The sequence below is a fragment of the Crinia signifera genome, chromosome 9 (assembly GCF_055691185.1).
Source record: "Crinia signifera chromosome 9, ASM5569118v1, whole genome shotgun sequence".
Taxonomy (NCBI): domain Eukaryota; kingdom Metazoa; phylum Chordata; class Amphibia; order Anura; family Myobatrachidae; genus Crinia; species Crinia signifera.
Window position 1 is genome coordinate 40,620,383 of NC_139225.1, and position 19,973 is coordinate 40,640,355.

Below are 19,973 nucleotides of genomic sequence, written 5' to 3' on the forward strand. Positions count from 1 at the left end.
TTCGGCCCCAGGGTAAGGCCAGAGGACAATCCTACACTAGGAACGCCCCGCCTAACAAGGCAGGTAAAGCCAAGCCTAAACAGGCCTGGGCCACCAGACAGGCCCCTGCCAAACCCGACAAGCCTGCGGCATGACGGGTCACGCCTCCCGCATGGGGATCCCCAGGTGGGAGGCAGGCTCCTTCACTTTGCCCCCCAATGGCTGTCCACAACAACGGACGCCTCCTCCTCGGAAGTTCTTCTGCACGGGGCTTCCTCACGACCCACACAAGGCGGAACATTTGTTAAAAATCCTACAGGCCTTGTTACAGTCTCAGGTCATCGCCCCAGTCCCGCCTCTCGAAAGAGGGCGGGGCTACTACTCCACTCTGTTCCTGGTTCCCAAACCAAACGGAACATACAGACCCATACTAAACCTGAAATCACTAAACAAAGTGGTAAAAGTGGCAAAGTTCCGGATGGAAACTTTGCGGACAATAATCCTAGCGCTGGAAGCAGGAGATTACATGGTCTCTCTAGATGTCAGACACGCATACCTGCTCGTCCCCATTGCGCAGGCACACCAGAAATACCTCAGGTTTGCCATTTCAATTCCAGGCCCTTCCATTCGGCCTGGCCACAGCCCCCAGGGTTTTTACAAAAATCATGGCTGTAATGGCGGAACTTCTTCACAGGAGAGGCATCCGAGTTTTCCCATACCTGGACGACCTCCTAGTGGTGGCAAAGTCTCCAGAAGTTCTGTTGTCGCACCTGCAGATAACAGTTTTGACTCTTCAGGCCCATGGATGGCTTCTGAACTGGGATAAATCCTCCCTGAACCCCTCGCAGCAAATGCTGCATCTGGGAGCGTTCCTGGACACTCTCTTACTGCGGATGTCGCTTCCCACAGACAAATGCAGATCTCTGCGACACAGAATCCAGACGTTTCTCCAAGCCCCACAAGTCTCCGTTCACGAAGCAATGAGAATTTTGGGTCTGATGGTCTCCACATTCGATATGGTGGAATGGGCCCAGTTCCATTCCCGTCCCCTACAACGACTCATTCTGAAAAAGTGGGACGGCCTTCCCCACCACATCAGGTCCACCTTCCTCTCATTGACTCCTCAGGTATCGGAGTCCCTGCGGTGGTGGCTCCAAATGGAACACCTGTCTCAAGGACGCCCATTTTGGTTCAGAGTGGACAATCCTCACTACCGACGCCAGCCTTCGAGGCTGGGGGGCGGTAGTAGAATCCCGATCCTTGCAAGGTGTTTGGTCTCCCCTGGAATCTCGCCTTTCCATCAACATCTTGGAACTACGGGCAGTCCACAACGCCCTAATTCAATCCTTGGACTTGCTCCAAGGGAAACCTGTTCAGAACCGATCAGACAACGCCGCGGTGGTGGTGTACATCAACCGCCAGGGAGGTACCCGCAGCAAAGCTGCTCTACAGGAAGTGTCCAGGATGCTCTCCTGGGCGGAACAACATCTTCAGGCCCTGTCGGCAGTATTCATCCCAGGTGTGCTAAATTGGGAGGCAGACTTCCTGAGCAGACAGGACATTCACCCGGGGGAATGGTCACTCCACCCAGAGGTATTTGCTCTCCTTGTAGATCGCTGGGGCCTGCCGGACGTGAACCTAATGGCGTCCAGACACAACAAGAAAGTGTCCAGATTCGGCTCGAGGTCCAGAGATAGTCAGGTGTGCTTTACGGATGCTCTGTCAGTTCCATGGAGGTTTCATCTACCTTACGCTTTTCCTCCGATAAACATGATCCCCAGAGTCATCAGAAAATTCAAAAAGGAAGGCGGGAACCTTGTCCTAATAGCTCCGGCCTGGCCTTGCAGGAATTGGTATGTAGACCTGCAGCTTCTGTCATCCCAGCCTCCATTCCCTCTGCCCATTCGGGTGGATCTGCTGAGTCAGGGTCCAGAACTATTATCCTGGCACGCAAACCAGCATCCTCCAGGATCTACTATCGAGTTTGGCACTCCTATTTTACATGGTGTACACCAAAGGGATACAATCCGAAGGTATTCAAAGTAGCCAGAATCCTGGCTTTTCTTCAAAAGGGTCTCAACTTGGGTCTGAGATTGGCCTCCCTGAAAGTCCAGGTCTCGGCCTTATCGGTCTGTCTTCAAAAGAAAATTGCATTCCTCCCGGATGTTTGCACGTTTCTCCAGGGAGTATTACACATCCAACCTCCTTATGTACCTCCCACAACACCCTAGTGTTCCATTGTGTTACAGGAGTTAACTAAGCACCCATTTGAACCTCTTCGCACAGCAGACCTCAAATGGCTGACAGTTAAGACTGTTTTCATTCTGGCCATTTCTTCAGCCCGACTGGTTTCTGATCTGTCGGAAGTCTCCTTTTCTGGTCTTTTACCCAGATAGGGCGGTACTAAGAACTAAACCAGCCTACCTCCCAAAAGTCCTCTCCAGATTCCATATCAATCAGGAGATTGTGGTTCCTGCGTTCTCAACAGAAAACCTGTTGTCAGAAGAACGCTTACTTGAAGTGGTCAGGGCTCTGACCATATATGTCGCATGGCTATCCAAAAGACTTATCAACAGGCTAATCTTCCTGTCCCTGTCTCTATCAAAGCACACTGTACCAGAGCGGTTGGTCCAACATGGGCTGCAAGCCGAGGTGCATCTGCTGAACAGCTGTGCAGGGCTGCAACATGGTCATCTGTCCATACCTTCATCAAGTTTTATGCTTTTGACACGTTCGCCTCCCAGGATGCCTCCTTTGGTCGTCGGGTACTTCTGACACCTCAGGTAAATTCCTACCCTTAATACGGCTTGTGACATCCCCGATGTCCCCTGTGGGACCCATGGACCCTGACAAGGAAACGGAAAGTTATGGTAGAAGCTACCTTTGTTAACTTTCTTTCCTTGAAGTCCATGGGAACCACAGGGCGCCCTCCCTTTAATTTGTTCCTGAGGTTTCCCTATCAGTGATATGTTACACTGTGTGTATCAATGACCAATGTCTTGTCCTTGTGTTAACTGTGTGTATGAGTACTTGGGCATGTATTTTTTTCCTGTCCTCTTCTCTGCTCCTCTTCCTGCTTATGGCTTGTTACAAATAAACTGGTTACATGAGCCTGGAGGCGGGGTTGTAGGGGAGAGGGCCCGGGCATCCTGGGAATTCTTAAAGCTTTGCTGATTGGTGTCTCGGACCCCCTGGATCCGCCTACAACCCCGATGTCCCCTGTGGTTCCCATGGACTTCAAGGAAAGAAAGTTAACAAAGGTAGGTTCTACTATAACTTTCCGTTTTTATGCCCTGTACACAACGCCTGTGTGGAATATGTCAGGATATTGCTTAAGCCAGTGGTTCTTAACCTCGGTCCTCATTACCCCACACAGTGCAAGTTTTCCAGGTCTCAACACAAAATCACAAGTGAAATAATAAGCTCAACCTGTGGATCTTTTAAAATGTGTCAGTGAGTAATGAGTGCACCTGTGCACCTGCTGGGTGACCTAGAAAACATTAACTGTGTGGTGGTCTTGAGGAATGAGGTTGAGAACTACTGGCTTAGGCCCTATTGAGAAACAGAACTGGTATAACCAGATAAGACACAACTGAGGCTTTCAGCACCAAAGTAGTTCCAAGAGCAGGACCCCCCCAAAAAACTTCCTTTTTCTCTTGAATGTAACTTACTTTTGGGCAGCATTCAATTTGTTACAACTTGCAAATTGGAATCCCTGTAGGTATCATGTTGTTAGAGTTTAGGTACGTTACTATGTGTGAAGGGGGGGGGGGGCAAGGGTAACCGAGACCTTGGTCCAGGGCCAGCCTAGGAGCATACATTCAAAGGATAGGGCTTGCTCAGCTTAATACCAGAGGCAGCAGTGGTGGATTGGAGAACCAAGCAACCCGGCTGGCTCACACTGAGTGCCAGGTTGGAGGGTAGCTACCGCGTTTGGGGCCCAGCTCTGATCGGGCAGCTGTCTGAGGCATATTTCAAGTAAAACAGGCACCTGTAACCCCAAAGTAAGTAAGTTGGGCAAGTTATGCTGCTGGTTTTATTGACCATTCACGGCAATCTAATAATGTTAGCCTCTTCTTCTACCCCAGTTTGGACCTATGACTGTTGAAATTAAAGCAGCGAAAAGCAAAGGCTCAACAGAGACCGAACGGATAGTCCCCAAAGCTCCCAGTCTGAAGGAGATCCAGGCTGTGGATCCTCTGCAACAAGGGCAGGCCCTGCGCGCAGCCGGCAAGAGGAGGAAGAAGCTGCAGAAAAGAGCAAGTGAGTTCTTGGGGAACTACATGACTGCTAAGGAATTTGACCATATCCATGTATAAACTGTCCATTACAGCAGTGCATCCACTGGGCAGTGCCTGAGGGATGTCACTAGGGAAATGATGTGCAGCATTAGCTTTGTGACTTGTTGGCCATCTGCAGTGTGTATAGACAACAGGATACATATACCGCATATACCACATATACCACATTGTCCTCTGGCAGGTTTAGGGTTGGATATCTGTGCTGCACAATGTTCTAGACTTCAGTATAAAAGTTCTGCATAAGTCCAATACCAAAGGAAGAGATATAACTGCGCTAGAATATAGATATAGGTAACCAATTGATAAAACACAACAAAAAACAACTAACTGTGGTGTGTCCAGAAGTCAGAAATGAATGGCAAATGCAGGCATAATAAATCGGATAGTCGCCCATTTTATCCGCCAATTGTGGAAACGGCCATGCTTTGTTCCTCACATTTATGTAATAGTGATCCAATATACGAGCAGAGTCCTCACCCACTTGTATTGATTGTTGATGGGGCCTTTAAGGAGGTGGCATTCCTCCAAAGATGTTAATTGCCACAGTGAAGTGGATAGAATCCTGTATTTTTAAGGAATTGCCCCCCCCCCTGCATAAGCACACTCCTATTAAGCGCCTTCCTTTTGATAACTTGATATCTTTTTCCCTACCAATACCACTGTAGTTCTGGTTCTGCTATTCCAGTTACATTTTAGGTCCAGTTTCTATCCATAAGATGAACAAGGGCAGCACCGAATTGGGTAATTGAATCCACTTCAGTTACCGATGGGCTAAGTGACCATTGGCAGTAAAATCAGTACTACCCCCTTTACACCAAAAAGCCGGGTCACACCCGGGTTTTTAGACCCGGCTCCAACTCAGGTGCAGACCTGGCTTTTGACCCCTTCTTACACTGTGGTTCCCACCTGGCATTATGCGGGCGGGTATCGTCAGCGGAGGCGGGTCCTGAGCCAGCGATCGGAGATTACATCATCTCCAAGTGCCGGGAAATTCACCAGCCAGGATCCCCTGCAATGCCAACAACACACTGGGGGCAAGCCCAGCACCCAGGAAAGCTGCTGGGCTGCCCCCAGCCTCCATCCATGAGGTCAATGGACACTGCACACAGGCATCTATTCACCTCCTCTCAGGCTCTGCTGCTGCCTGTCCAAAAATCCGTATTGACCACAGGGTGCCTGAGTCGAGGGCTATGGGCTCCCACATTAATGTAATGACCCGGGTTACCTGTTTACACTGCTCCTGAACACTAGTCTCACCTGTGTACAACCCCAGAACTTTTCCCGGGTTGGATTATCGGGTAACAGGACCCGGGTTATTTATTTATGTTTTGAGCCCATTTACACCAAGTCCTGGCTCAGGTTGACTGGGCAAAAACCCGGGTTATTGATTTGATGTGTGAGGGTTATAAGTGACCAGGTAGGGGTAGAGTTGACCAGTGCCTGTTACTAGACTTGTCAATGAAAAATGTAGCTGATTGATATCTTTAGTGTCCGTCTTTACACATGTAAATGGTTATCTCTTCCTACAGATAAAATAGCTACCAAGTTATCGGACACGCTGATACAAGCCATGGACTTCCGACTGGGCGATGACTGAAAATAAAGACGCAAACTACCGCCAGTTGAATGTAATGATTCTGCCACCAGGACTGTATTGAATGGTAGCACATTTTCAGCATCGTTCTGCCCTGACCATTCCAAACACAGGGACATATTGCAGTGATTTTCACGTTGGATCCTAAGAATGAAAACCTCATTCTAACACGACTGCGTGGTGCTTTGTTTAGCGGTGATGAGCAATCCGTACTTTAGATAAAACTACAACCAGAATATTGAATTTTGTATGTACAATGCCAGGGGTGTAGAGTGCAGCGTAGCCTGGCACTTAGAATGTACCACTGAAAAGCTCAGGCATTTCCCCATCTCTACACCAGCTGCTGGTCGGGGCTCTGTTCTATCAATCCATTTGGGACACTACAATGTCCCTCCCCCCCCCCCCCCCATCCTGGTTTAATTCCTTTTTGTTCCATCCAATTGGGTTAGTTAGAATAATAATTCATGGGATAAGGGGGAAGTTATTTAGAAAATTGTAAGTGGCCAAAAACGAGATGATTGGAAATATGTAGTACATTTATTCTGGAATACTCTTATACCACTTTCAGATCGCAAATCGCAGGGTCGCACCAGGACTTAGAAACAGTTCAGTCCCGAAGCAACCCTGCATTTTGCTCTCTCTGGCCCCAACAGTATTGAAGGGGGCAGATCCGTCGTTTTTTTAAGTCAGATCTGTTTTGTCGGCAATGGCCGCGGATTGTCAAATTCACATTTTGCTACAATCCACGTCCGTTTTCGCCAATCCACGATCTTTCCGACAGTCAAAACATTGAATTCCGACTGTCGAGTTACTGTCAGAAATGGATGGAATTACGACTGTCAGGACGTTCCAACAGTCGGAATCCCGGTTTGAATACTCCTCTAGGGTTCAAAAGCAATGACCTGCACGACATGGTTTCAGGCACACCTCGGACACAGGTCTGCCTTGAAAAATGGGTGTAATTAATAGGTACTTGTTTCCTAGCACGGCGCCAGCGATTTTAATTGTATCCATCGGGTCCGAATAAATCGCGTCCATCGCATGCAACCAAATCGCATTCGATGCGATCGACCCGATTTTACATTGGACCCAATGTTAAATGCCCCCCAGACCCCAATTTTCATTGCATAACCACCCTGATGGGTGAAATGCCCCCCCATTGTTAACGCCACCCCACGATGAACGCCAACCCGAAGCGTGGCGAGCGCAGCGGTACGCGTCCTCTGACCTTTTCATACCCCCACTATCCACGTCTGCGTGGAGTTGATGTTATATAGTGCGGCGAGCGGTGAGCGGACGCGCATTACTTGATAGGTATTACGCGTCCCCTCGCCGCGCTTCGGACTATATAGAATCAACTGGATAGTGGGGGTATGAAAAGGTCGGAGGACGCGTACCACCACCCCTCACAGGCTCGCTGCACTCGCCACGCTGTGGGGTGGCATTAACAATGGGGGGGCATTTCACATACAAATTACCCATCAGGGTGGGTATACAATGAAAAATCGGGTATGGTTGGGCCATTTAACATTGTTCCCTATGTAAAATCAGGTCCATCGCATTGGTCGCATTGTATGCCATTATAATGGCATACAATGGACCCAATTTTACATAGAATACAATGCATACAATGTTAAATCGTGTTGGTCGCATCGCATGCCATTATATTGGCATGCGATGGACCCGATTTTCTAATTGTCGGGAAAGGTTAAAAAAAAAAGCCTGAAATCGCGTTGGTCGGGTCCCATCGCATTCCTTAACTTAACTTAAGATATGCGATGGGATCTGATGGGCGCCGTGCTAGGAAACAAGTACCAATTAATATTTATTAGTATTAACCATTTCCTTACCATTTTACACTGTTAATTACAGTACCATGGTTAGTCCAGGTTATGTTGCCATTAATAGAAGGTGTGAGCAGGTAATGCAGGACAATTTTTTATAGTAGGCCTGGCCAAGCTGTGGCTTTCCAGCTGTTGTGACACTACAAATCCCAGCATGTTCTGCAACAATTTTATGCCCTTATAACAAAACTATGCATAGTTCTGCAGCAGCTGACAGGACACATGTTGAATACCCCTGCGAAGTGGTGTGGATAAGCCTGTTAGGAAAATTCATGAGTAGTCTGAGGAAACCAAGAACTTTTGAAGTTTATAGTATACTTCACATACTTAACTCCAAGAAGGTTAATGAGTAGATTGTACTAACCACTTTAGAAAGGGGGGAGCTGCAGGTTTGAGGTGACACGTCATTAGCCCAACCCCTGTTGTGGCAAACTAGCACAAATTTCATGGGTAGCTGGGTTGGATAGATGAGGCAGTTTCACGTCATTTAGCCCTGCCCCCTAAACACAGAGCAACAATTCCCAGAAGTAATCTCATCCAATCTTCATCACTAGGAGGCAGGTGGGATGTGGGAGATATGGCCACCTTAACGTGGGTGTTGGGGACTGCTTGAAAAATCAGATGTCTCCTGCAACTTGCGGGATTGTGATTAGATGCTATTACGTTACATAGAGATGTTCTTGAACTTTAGGGATATATTGAAGCCTTATGAACTGGTGTGCATAACAGTTATCCCTGTGTGGCTGCATTATACGACCCTTGATCATTTTTAATGATCCCTTTGGTCTAATATGGTCCTGGGGCTTCACGGACGGTGTAATGGTTATTATTACTGTCTCACAGCTCTGAGGTCAGGGGTTCGGTTCCCGTGTTGCGTGGGTTTACTCCGGGTAAGAATGTCTGTGTGCATGAACATGTGGTAGATAATATAGATTGTAAGCTCCACAAGGACTGATGTGACTGACCAAATACTCTCTTTAAAACACTGCGGAATATGTATGCGCTATATAAGAAACTGTTAATAATAATACAATACATTGCACAAATGATGGCCATGTTTAGCAGTGTAAGATCAGACACATTTACTGTAGAATAGACTTGCAGGAATGAAGCTGTAGTTACAAACTTTGGTACTTATGTATTAGCCGGGCGCCCCTTATGTAGTTTGCGTAGTGGTGTATTGAGAATAGCAATACGTAAACTACGTAACTCACGCAAATTACATAACTGGACCTGTGCTAATACATAAAGCATCATATCCACACTATCCACGTCATACCCCCAGTGTCCACGTGGGCGTGGAGTTAATTTTAGAAAGTGTGGCGAGCTCGAAGCGTGGCGAGTGCACACGGGTACTTGTACCCTCGCGGGGCTCACCACGCTTCGGGCTCGCTGCGCTCGCCACACTTTGTAAAGTTAACTCCACGCCAACGTGGACACTGGGGGTATGACGTGGATAGTGGGGATATGATTGTGTTAGTGTGTGTAGGTGTAGTGTGCATTATGCTTACCATCCAGGACGTCCCCGGTGCCTCCGGCACTCGGCTCCCCGCAGTCCCGGCTGCCATGACTGTTATCCCCGGCAGGCGCAATGTACGCAAGTAGCGTAGTGCCGCTGGGGGAGCAGGGAAACCATGTGATGCTCCCCCAGCAGTCACTATGCTAAATGGCGGCCATTGCTGCCGTTCGGCTCAGCACCACCGCATGTATCCCCCCCTCCCCCGCCGCTGAAGCACCACTGGCCGAGCCGCCGCCCGTCCTTCATCCCCCCTCTGCACCTCCTTCAGCCTGACCCGCGGCCTGTAAGTCCCCAACGTAGCCAAAGCTACGTTGTCAGCGTAGCCGGGCGCCTGCCTAATACATAAGTACCCAAACTTTTAGTTAATATCCAGTAAACCTAAATCCACATTTAATATTTCAGTCCTGGTTGCCCAGGGGCTGCAGAATGCATTGAGTTGACCACTGAAGGTCGACAGGGTTGGAAGGTCGACACAAGCAGTTTTTCCCTTTTTTTTTTTACATTTTTATGAGCTGACATGTGCCGAAAGGCGATATTTCATGCCCTATCATCCACTATGGCATGGTGGGAGAATAAATTAGTGTGCCCAAAGCATGGTGTGCAATGCGAGTACATTTTGAACGAGTGTCCATTCAGAACAAAAAAAAAAAAAACATCAAAAGCTCATATCGACCTTTTGACTGTCGACCCAAGCCCTGGTGACTTTAAATAATCGACCTAATGTGCATGGACTTAACTTAGGTCAACCCAATGACCTATACCTGCAGAATGCAATGGCCACACTTTTACATGAAAGGCCAAACAGGCCTTTTGAGTTTACAGAGCTGACATGGGGTTGCTGATGGAGGCTCCGCTGCACAGGCAAGGTGCAAAGTTTAAGGCAAAAGAAGTACTGTAAACCATATACAAGCAGTCATATGCTAGCATTCATTACAGTAGTATTCTATGCCTGATAACTCGCACTTTCAGAGTTCTATAAACAGTCCCTAAGCATTTATACATACAGCAGTAAGTCAACACTGTCCCTGACATTTCTCGCTAAATTAATCCGAGCGTGACCATTTTATATTTTATTCTTCGGACACATCAGGGGAGAGGAGCTTCAAGTACCCAAGAGGTTAAACTTCTTCTGCCCCCAGGCAGACCAGGCTCCTCCCCTCCTCTACCCCGCCGCCAGGCAACTAAGTTTTTTCAGTGCTGGCAGGAGCCACATGCACCATAGAGAAGGGCTGCTATATGAAGCTTTCCCTTTTTTTAACTGACTCTGGTCAGTGACAGAGCAGCAGCGCAGGGGTTCTAGTACTCCACCTGCTCCTACTGGACCACCAGGGAGGTTTTGTGTGTGTTCAAAAAAGAACACAAGAGGGAAAAAGGCAGTTGCGAGCGGATGCACTCCTATCTGCAGGATTAAAATGTATTACATTTGTATATACAATTTTCTTTAAAAATAATGGGAACTCCAATTATCTTTATTATTCCGTTTCTGATAAGGAGATGCCCATCAATATGCGAAATTTGAAGAGGTTAAAAAAAAAAATTATTATGACAAACAATGACATCAATTGTGCTGGAAAATAAAGAGAGTGTTGATAGAATTTATTGGGAGGATGTAGCTTCTATTGACAGGGATAATTCCCTTATGATTTGTATCACTGTGTATATAGATCACACTACTGTGCTGTTTGTGGAACTGATATATTTACATTGTGTCAGCTCTGGGGTTTGTTGTGTTCCCGGCTGTGACCGTGGTGGCTGTGTAGTGGAATGCTGGGGGTTTGATGTATGACATACACGAGGGGACAGGAGCTCAGCGAACCAGAGTGTTGGCGGAGACCAGGAACAGGGGCGCGGAGTCTATCCTGCCAGCGGTGTTCACCAGGGAGTCCCGCAAGGGACTTTGGACTTGGCTGCGTCTGACAGGCAGGTCGCGGCCCCCTGCCCTTGGTCCTCTGGATGCAGGCTGGGACTCCGGAGACTGGACCCTGGAGCGGCCTTGAGAGACCAGGGTGAGTGGTGGGCAGTCTGGGAACTGCGGGATTGACGACTTGGGATGTCGACAGGGATGTAGACGTGGTATGTACACAGGTGTATTGGCTGGATAGGACAAAGATGGAATAGTCCCTATGGAGCACAATAGCCGTGAGTCAACCCAGGTGTTGACGGGGACTGTCGACAGGATCAGGACAAGATGATATTAGTCTCTGATGGTGATAGCTGGCTTAAGAGCCAGAGAGGTGCTCAGCGAGACACCTGATACTCGACTGCAGGGATGGTATTGCAGGAGTCTTCTGGAGATGGTATGAGCCAGGTAAGTAAAGCAGCTGGGAGAAACGCTGGAGACTGAGACACAGGAGAACCTGGATATCCCGGAGCCTTGGGAACTTCCTCTGAACACAGGAAAACTCTGGAACAGGTAAAGCAATTGTTCAAGGCGAGGAAGGAAGGCTCAGGGCCTGAGTTATATCCCCCTTGCCTGTTTGTGATTGGCTGCAAGGCACAGCACCAATCAATGCTGGGGAGCAGATAGACACACCTTGAGTGCTGCACAGGTGTGTAGGTCAGGGGTCAAGCTGATGGTCAGCGGGATTGGTCTGACTGGTCAGGTGAGAAGAAGTGTCATGGCGGCACCCATGCCGCCCGGAGCCGGCATGTCGGCGACAAGGGACAACGCAGGTCCCCCGCGGGCACACAGGGGACATCGCGCCAAGCAGCAGCCCTGACCAGAGGCCTTAACCGCAGCGCAGATCATCGGGAAGGTAGAGACCACGGTCTCAAACGGGGATGCTTACTGGGGTTTGTGACCCATTGGCCTTAATAGGCTCAACACTGTTTAAGCCAGTGGTTCCCAAACTGTGTGCCGTGGCTCCCTGGGGTGCCTCGGGACACTTGCAGGGGTGCCACGGGTTGGTGGTCCAGGACCAATTCAAATTATTTATGATCATTTATTTATGGACAAAACCAGTGCTGGTGGCTGACAATTATAAAATATGTGTACAAACAGAAGCAATTCCTGCCCTTTAACACCTAACTGAACATAATAGGCACATATAAACACAATCTACTTAATTTTACATATATTTTTTGGGGCCTAGGGGTGCCGTGGAAAAATTCTGATACTCTAGGGTGCCGTGATTTGAAAAAGATTGGGAACCCCTGGTTTAAGCAATTGCTTTTATATCAATTTTACTCCTGAGGGTGTTCTATTGCACATAGCTTATACATGTTTTTGATACATATTATGATGACACGCTGCAGAATTGCAACTATGTTTAGTGTGAAATCATCTGCTGTTCAGCTGAATTGGCAGAGTTCCCTGTTATTCAGGCTTATGGGGACCTCTGCTGGTGGTTAGTAGTCACTCACAGGCAATATATGGTGTAACCACAATGTTGACAGATACAGTCATTAAATGCTTAGTACATATTGTAACAACACACTGTGCAGGAATTGCAACTATGTTTAGTGTAAAGTCATCTGCTATTCAGCTGGACTAGCAGGGTCTCCTGTTATTCAGGTTTATGGGGACCTCTGCTGGTGGTCAGTGGTACACTGCTAATTTTTTGGCATGGATAGCCATTATGGTGTGGGGTTAGTGGATCACCCACAAGCACTGTATGGTGTAACCACAATTTTAACAAATACAGTAGTTCAATGCTGAATGCTGTTCTCCCACACCAATGTGGTGGGTGGTGAAGCTGATGTGAGTACAATAACCCTATCTAGCACACGTAGTGGACAAAACACATATCATGTTAGCTAACATTAATACATCCTGCTATCTGCCTAACACGGGTTTGTGACACGTGTTTCGCATCTAAGCTTTCTGAAACAAGCCAAACGATTGACACCCATGTCCTGGGCTATATTCGTATGTCCAGCCTATCGCTGGCTCGGTTTGTGATCAGATGTAGCTAGTTGGCCAATCGTATGGCTTGTTGTCAGGCCTCGCTTGTTGGGCGCTTCCGCCCATCTCCTGGCGGGTGTTGGTGGCGTTTACTGTGACGTCAGAACGCCGACCACGTGATCGCTTGGTCCTAGTGCGTCCTGTCACATGTGCGATAAGAGCCTATCGCTTCATAGTAGGGATACTGCCCGTGCATCTGAATATTCTGCAATACGCCCTGAGCTATGTATGGACAATAATGGTGAATATTAATACGCTTTTAATGTAGTTCAATCAACCGCTTTTGTTTATTTTTGCGGAGTTATTTCTATCACGCATGGCATGTTCCTAAAGGATTCATTTTGTACAACATTTGGATTAATGGTTGGTAATGTTATAATAGTGTGTTTCTGCTTTTAAGCAGATTGCGGGATCTGCCCTGTACTCTGTATGGATTGGGCTTATTATATTCTGGCTAGATGCCAGTGCCTGACGTGATTAGCAGATGTGAAATACTAAATATTTGGTACCCTGGCTATTTTATATAGCCTGTGTGGGGTGGTTCATGTATTGATTGTTGGGAACCTGGGAAAGTGTGAAGGTAAAAAAATGTGAAAAACATGTTGCATGTATTCTAAATGGAATATAGAAAACTATTCTGACATGTGAATGATGCTCTTATATTTAGGACTCTTGCTGTGGTATGGATGGTCGGTTCTTGATTGTGACCGATATTGTTGTTCTTATTTAGTTAGTTAAAGACTTTTGATTATTTAGAGTGAAGAGGTGAAGAAACGTGAGATGCATGCTAAAAACTGAGAACTGAAAACTGGTGACACTTACAATGTGAAGAAACTGGTGTAGGTATGTGGGTGGTGCCCTGTTTTTTGCGGATGGTCTTATTCCATCTAATGTGCTGGTTGGGGTTGAAATATTGGGTTATAGTGATATAGTGGAGGGGATGCTGGTGATCTTGTGAGATATGATGCCAGTGGGTACTGTGGGTGAGAGAGTCAGTTCTGGTGTCGACCAGAATGGGTGTTGTGATTCGGTGTTGCTGGATCCAGTGTTTGTTGTGTGTTCAATTGAACCTATTGATTTATTGTTTTATGTGAATATATTTACGTCTTTCAATTTTTGGTCAAGGCTTACTGGAGTTATTGGTGAAATATATACCGCAAGGATGTTTTATTGGGTAGGTTAGCTGCATGTTGATGAATATTGGGAGAATTAAAGGAAAGGTAAGTAGCTGTTAAATTCATTGAGTCCTCTTGGTTGAAGAGAATCCATGAAGAAGATGAGTTTTGTTTCATTTTTGAGGAGTTCACTATCTAAGTCTCCCCCTCTGATGCCAAGCTGTATGTGCCGCATGCCAAACACTTGTAGGCCACTTGGATCACTGTCGTGGTGGTGCATAAAGTGTCTGGCTATGGGGTTAAGTTTTTTTTTAAGTTGTCCGCATCTTTCTTTGCGTTACTTACTGAACTAATATGTTCCAGTACTCGCACTTTTAGCGGCCTTTTGGTTCTGCCCACGTAAGCTTTGCCACACGGGCACTTGATTTGATAGATCACCCCTATTGTGGTGCAGGTGATCAATCCTTTTATAGTCCATATTTTGCCGTATCTGTCTTTGTAGGATTTTGTGGGTACCATGTACCGACAGGCTTTACAGCGACCACATTTATCTGATCCTTGTTTGGGGATGTTCATGGTCATTGGTGGATCAGCCAGGTGGCTACGGACTAGATGGTCACCGATATTTTTGGCTCTTCGCCAGCTTACATGGACCTGCGGTTGTAAGATCTTTTTCAGGTCTTCATCTGTTTGTAATATGGACCAGTGTTTTTGCAGAATACTATAACCCAATATTTCAACCCCAACCAGCACATTAGATGGAATAAGACCATCCTCAAAAACAGGGCACCAACCACATACCTACACCAGTTTCTTCACATTGTAAGTGTCACTAGTTTTCAGTTCTCAGTTTTTAGCATGCATCTCACGTTTCTTCACCTCTTCACTCTAAATAATTAAAAGTCTTTAACTAACTAAATAAGAACAACAATATCGGTCACAATCAAGAACCGACCATCCATACCACAGCAAGAGTCCTAAATATAAGAGCATCCTTCACATGTCAGAATAGTTTTCTATATTCAATTTAGAATACATGCAACATGTTTTTCACATTTTTTTACCTTCACACTTTCCCAGGTTCCCAACAATCAATACATGAACCACCCCACAGGCTATATAAAATAGCCAGGGTACCAAATATTTATTATTTCACATCTGCCAATCATGTCAGGCACTGGCATCTAGCCAGAATATAATAAACCCAATCCATACAGAGTACAGGGCAGATCCCGCAATCTTCTTAAAAGCAGAAACACACTATTATAACATTACCAACCATTAATCCAAATGTTGTACAAAATGAATCCAGTAGGAACATGCCATGCGTGATAGAAATAACTCCGCAAAAATAAACAAAAGCGGTTGATTGAACTACATTACAAGCGTATTAATATTCACCATTATTGTCCATACATAGCGCAGGGCGTATTGCAGAATATTCAGATGCACGGGCAGTATCCCTACTATGAAGCGATAGGCTCTTATCGCAACATGTGACTCAGGACGTGATAAGACCAAGCGATCATGTGGTCGGCGTTCTGATGTCACAGTAAACACCACCAACACCCGCCAGGAGATGGGCAGAAGCACCCAACAAGCGAGGCCTGACAACAAGCCATACGATTGGCCAACTAGCTACATCTGATCACAAACTGAGCCAGCGATAGGCTGGACATATGAATATAGCCCAGGACATGGGTGTCAATCGTTTGGATTGTTTGAGAAAGCTTAGATGCGAAACGTGTCACAAACCCGTGTTAGGCAGATAGCAGGATGTATTGATGTTAGCTAACATGATATAATGTGTTTTGTCCACTACGTGTGCTAGATAGGGTTATTGTACTCAAATCAGCTTCACCACCCACCACATTGGTGTGGGAGGAACAGCATTCAGCATTGAACGACTGTATTTGTTAAAATTGTGGTTACACCATACAGTGCTTGTGGGTGATCCACTAACCCCACACCATAACGGCTATCCATGCTAAAAATCAGCAGTGTGCCACTGACCACCAGCAGAGGTCCCCATAAGCCTGAATAACAGGAGACCCTGCTAGTCCAGCTGTATAGCAGATGACTTCACACTAAACATAGTTGCAATTCCTGCACAGTGTGTTGTTAGTCATTCAATGCTTAGTACATATTGTAACAACACACTGTGCAGGAATTGCAACTATGTTTAGTGTGAAATCATCTGCTGTTCAGCTGAATTGGTAAAGTTCCCTGTTATTCAGGCTTATGGGGACCTCTGCTGGTGGTTAGTGGTACACTGCTGTTTTTTTAGCATAGATAGCCGGTGAGGTTAGTGAGTCACTCACAGGCAATATATGGTGTAACCACAATTTTGACAGATACAGTCATTCAATGCTTAGTACATATTGTATCTGTCAAAATTGTGGTTACACCATATATTGCCTGTGAGTGACTCACTAACCTCACCGGCTATCTATGCTAAAAAAACAGCAGTGTACCACTAACCACCAGTAGAGGTCCCCATAAACCTGAATAACAGGGAACTCTGCCAATTCAGCTGAACAGCAGATGATTTCACACTAAACATAGTTGCAATTCTGCAGTGTGTCATCATAATATGTATCAAAAATTTGTATAAGCTATGTGCAATAGAACACCCTCAGGAGTAAAATTGATATAAAAGCAATTGCTTAAACAGTGTTGAGCCTATTAAGGCCAATGTAAATATATCAGTTCCACAAACAACACAGTAGTGTGATCTATATACACAGTGATACAAATCATAAGGGAATTATCCCCGTCAATAGAAGCTACATCCTCCCAATAAAATCTGCCAACACGTTTTAATTCTATCAACACTCTCTTTATTTTCCAGCACAATTGATGTCATTGTTTGTCATAATAAAATAATAAAAAAAAATTTTTTAACCTCTTCAAATTTCGCATATTGATGGGCATCTCCTTATCAGAAACAGAATAATAAAGATAATTGGAGTTCCCATTTTTTTTAAAGAAAATTGTATATACAAATGTAATATATTTTAATCCTCTCCAGATAGGAGTGCATCCGCTCGCAACTGCCTTTTTCCCCTCTTGTGTTCTTTTTTGAATATTGACCCCCAGTTGAACAGGATAGCAACCCCGCTCTATGAAAACATATATAGCGGTATACGGCCCAAATAATCAAGGGCACAATTCATCTGTAGTGTGCAGAATCCAAAACCCTTGTCCCCACAGGTTTTGTGTGTGGGCAGCTGCACCGGTAGCGGGGCTCTCCGGCCACTCAGCGTTGCATGAGGCAAGATTCCCTGGCGGCCATTTGCTAGCGGGGGGTGGGCTCTCCTCACACCGCCACTCCCCCGGGGACAGTAGGTAGCACATCCCACAGCGATTCCCGCCACTGATCCTTCCTTCACGCCCTCAGCTACATGCGGCCAGGGACACAGAGAGCTTCTAAGCCACCCAGAGATCCTCTGCTTTGCCGCCAGAGAGCCTGGGCTAGCCCTCCCTGTACCTCTCCTCACAGGACACAGGTTACATAGTGTGCTCCAGTCAGCAATAGCTGTTCAAGAAACTGAGTGCCAAACACTTTTTCTTTGCATTGTATTACTTGTATGCTTGCTGTGTATTGTGTACTGCATTAACACTATAACGGCCTGTCAGCAATATACTGTGTTGGCTTTACTTTGATATGGCTTTACCTGTCTATTTCACTATTTAAGTTGATGTTTAAGTTGAAAAAAATGTTTTTTTTTAACTATGTGTAGTATTCTTTTTTGCCTGTCTCCGGTGAAAGTTTATTGATATTGTGAAAGCAACACGAGTGAATCAATTGATTATGCAAATTTCTGCAAAAGGTTCTGGGTATAAGCATGAGCACCCAGACTACAACTAGATACCTTCATAAAGCTGGCAATCGGACCAGAGAAATGCGTTGGTGTTACCTGGGACTTGTGCTATTCAAGTTAAGGCCCCCATACACTAGCCGATTTTGGTCAGATTTCAGCCAGATCAGTCAGATCTGGCCGAAATCGGACCAAAATCGCCTAGTTTTGATGTCCCCTCAGATCCGATGCGCGTCGGGTGGTCGGACCTGCTGCACGTCCGACCACCCGACTTGGGACCTAGTGGGGCGGCGCGGCGGTGGAGGGAGCAGGGGGGGCTGGGGACGCGGCGCGGCTGCGGGGGACACAGGCGGCATAGAGCCGGGCAGGGGGAGCCGGCCGGGAGCTGTCAGTAATGAATAAAAAAAAAAAAGCCCATACAATGAATGGGCGGCCTGTGATTGGCTGAGCGCTCTCTCAGCCAGTCAGCAATTGGCTGAGAGAGCGCTCAGCAGCCAATCACAGGCTGCCCATTCATTGTATGGGCTTTTTTTTTTTTTATTCATTACTGACAGCTCCCGGCCGGCTCCCCCTGCCCGGCTCTATGCCGCCTGTGTCCCCCGCAGCGTCCCCCGCAGCGTCCCCAGCTCCCTCTACCGCCTCGCACAGACGCTGTCCCCCGCAGCGTCCCCAGCAGCGGGGGACACAGACGTGTCCCCCGCAGCGTCCCCAGCCCCCCAGCTCCCACCTCTGTAGCCCCCCCCCCCCCCCTGCTCCCTGGGTTTTTTTACATGTGATAAATCGAGACGATTTATCACATGTAAAAAATGGCACATCAAGTGCCAATCTAGTCAAGCTCCCCCGGGGAGCAGCCGGGGAAGTTCAGGGGGAAGTCGGGGGCGACTTGTCCTAAGGACAAGTCGCCCTAGTGTATGGGGGCCTTTAGACTGTCACCTGCTGATTTATCTGGCCTCTTGGTCCCAAAAATTGCATGCCCTTGTCTTTGCACAACGAGAAAATTTGGGTCGCATCACTCTTGAGGTTTTAAATAAACAATTTGTTATTATTTTCAATAAAGAAATAAATAATTATTTAATAATAAAGTTTATGAGAAGTTTCACATAGAATATTAAAATAGTCACACATCAAAAACTCAAACAGCTAGAAGCATGTGGAATGGCCATGGACCACCAAGTTCAGGTAGGCGGGGAGTCTAAGTAGAAAGCTCATAACTAGAGCGAGAGTTTCCTCGGTTCGACACGGCCATCCCACAATAATACTGTGAAGTGTGTTGACAAAATGGTACACCATAACTGCATAAAACATCTAATCAGATCTTATACAAAAATAATAACTAACAGCTTTTGAAAAAAAGTCAACCAAACACAGAAGAAAGGTGAAGAATGGTAAGAGAAGAAAAAGGGGGGGAGGAGTCTACTGATTGGCGTGACTACTAGTGTGTTACAATACTGCATCCACGGATGGGCCTAAAGTGTAGGTTCAGATATCTCAGAGCCTTAACATCTATAAAGGTGGCAATAATATAATGGAGAAGATAAGAGACATGGGTATGACGTCTGTGTAGAGAGGACGTATTTGGAAAACTAGCAGTAAGAGGGAGACTAAGAAAAAAATAAAAGAAAACCGGTAGGGGGTTTCAACGAGAGTTATCCAGAATCCGTGCGTGGTGCCTTTAAGTAAAGACCATGACTGATGCTCAGAGAACAAATACATTTTTGACTGCGTTTCGGCATCCAGGGTGGATATGTAACATTACCATCTTTTGCGAAAACGCAAGTAAATAATTTACGAGTACAGAGCAATTAATCAATCGTGTATATATAGTACTCTGTAACTGTGAAAGAGAGTGCCACACATCTGGAAGATTATAATATATTTTTATTAACTTAATCCAGT

At 46.4% G+C, this 19,973-nt stretch overlaps 1 protein-coding gene across 4 annotated transcripts in view; it reads left to right on the forward strand.

The window, feature by feature from the left end:
• The window catches only part of GNL3L (G protein nucleolar 3 like), a 73,746-nt gene extending 66,618 nt beyond the window's left edge, over nucleotides 1-7,128 (forward strand). For 2 of the 4 annotated variants that reach the window (XM_083158967.1, XM_083158970.1), the window contains exons 15-16: nucleotides 4,068-4,242; nucleotides 5,810-7,128. In XM_083158967.1, the coding sequence (XP_083015093.1) occupies nucleotides 4,068-4,242; nucleotides 5,810-5,877 (243 nt within the window). In that variant the 3' untranslated portion in view covers nucleotides 5,878-7,128. The remainder of the gene's footprint in view (nucleotides 1-4,067; nucleotides 4,243-5,809) is intronic. The other 2 variants (XM_083158968.1, XM_083158969.1) reach the window with 2 other exon arrangements.
• The last annotated feature ends 12,845 nt before the right edge of the window (nucleotides 7,129-19,973 follow it).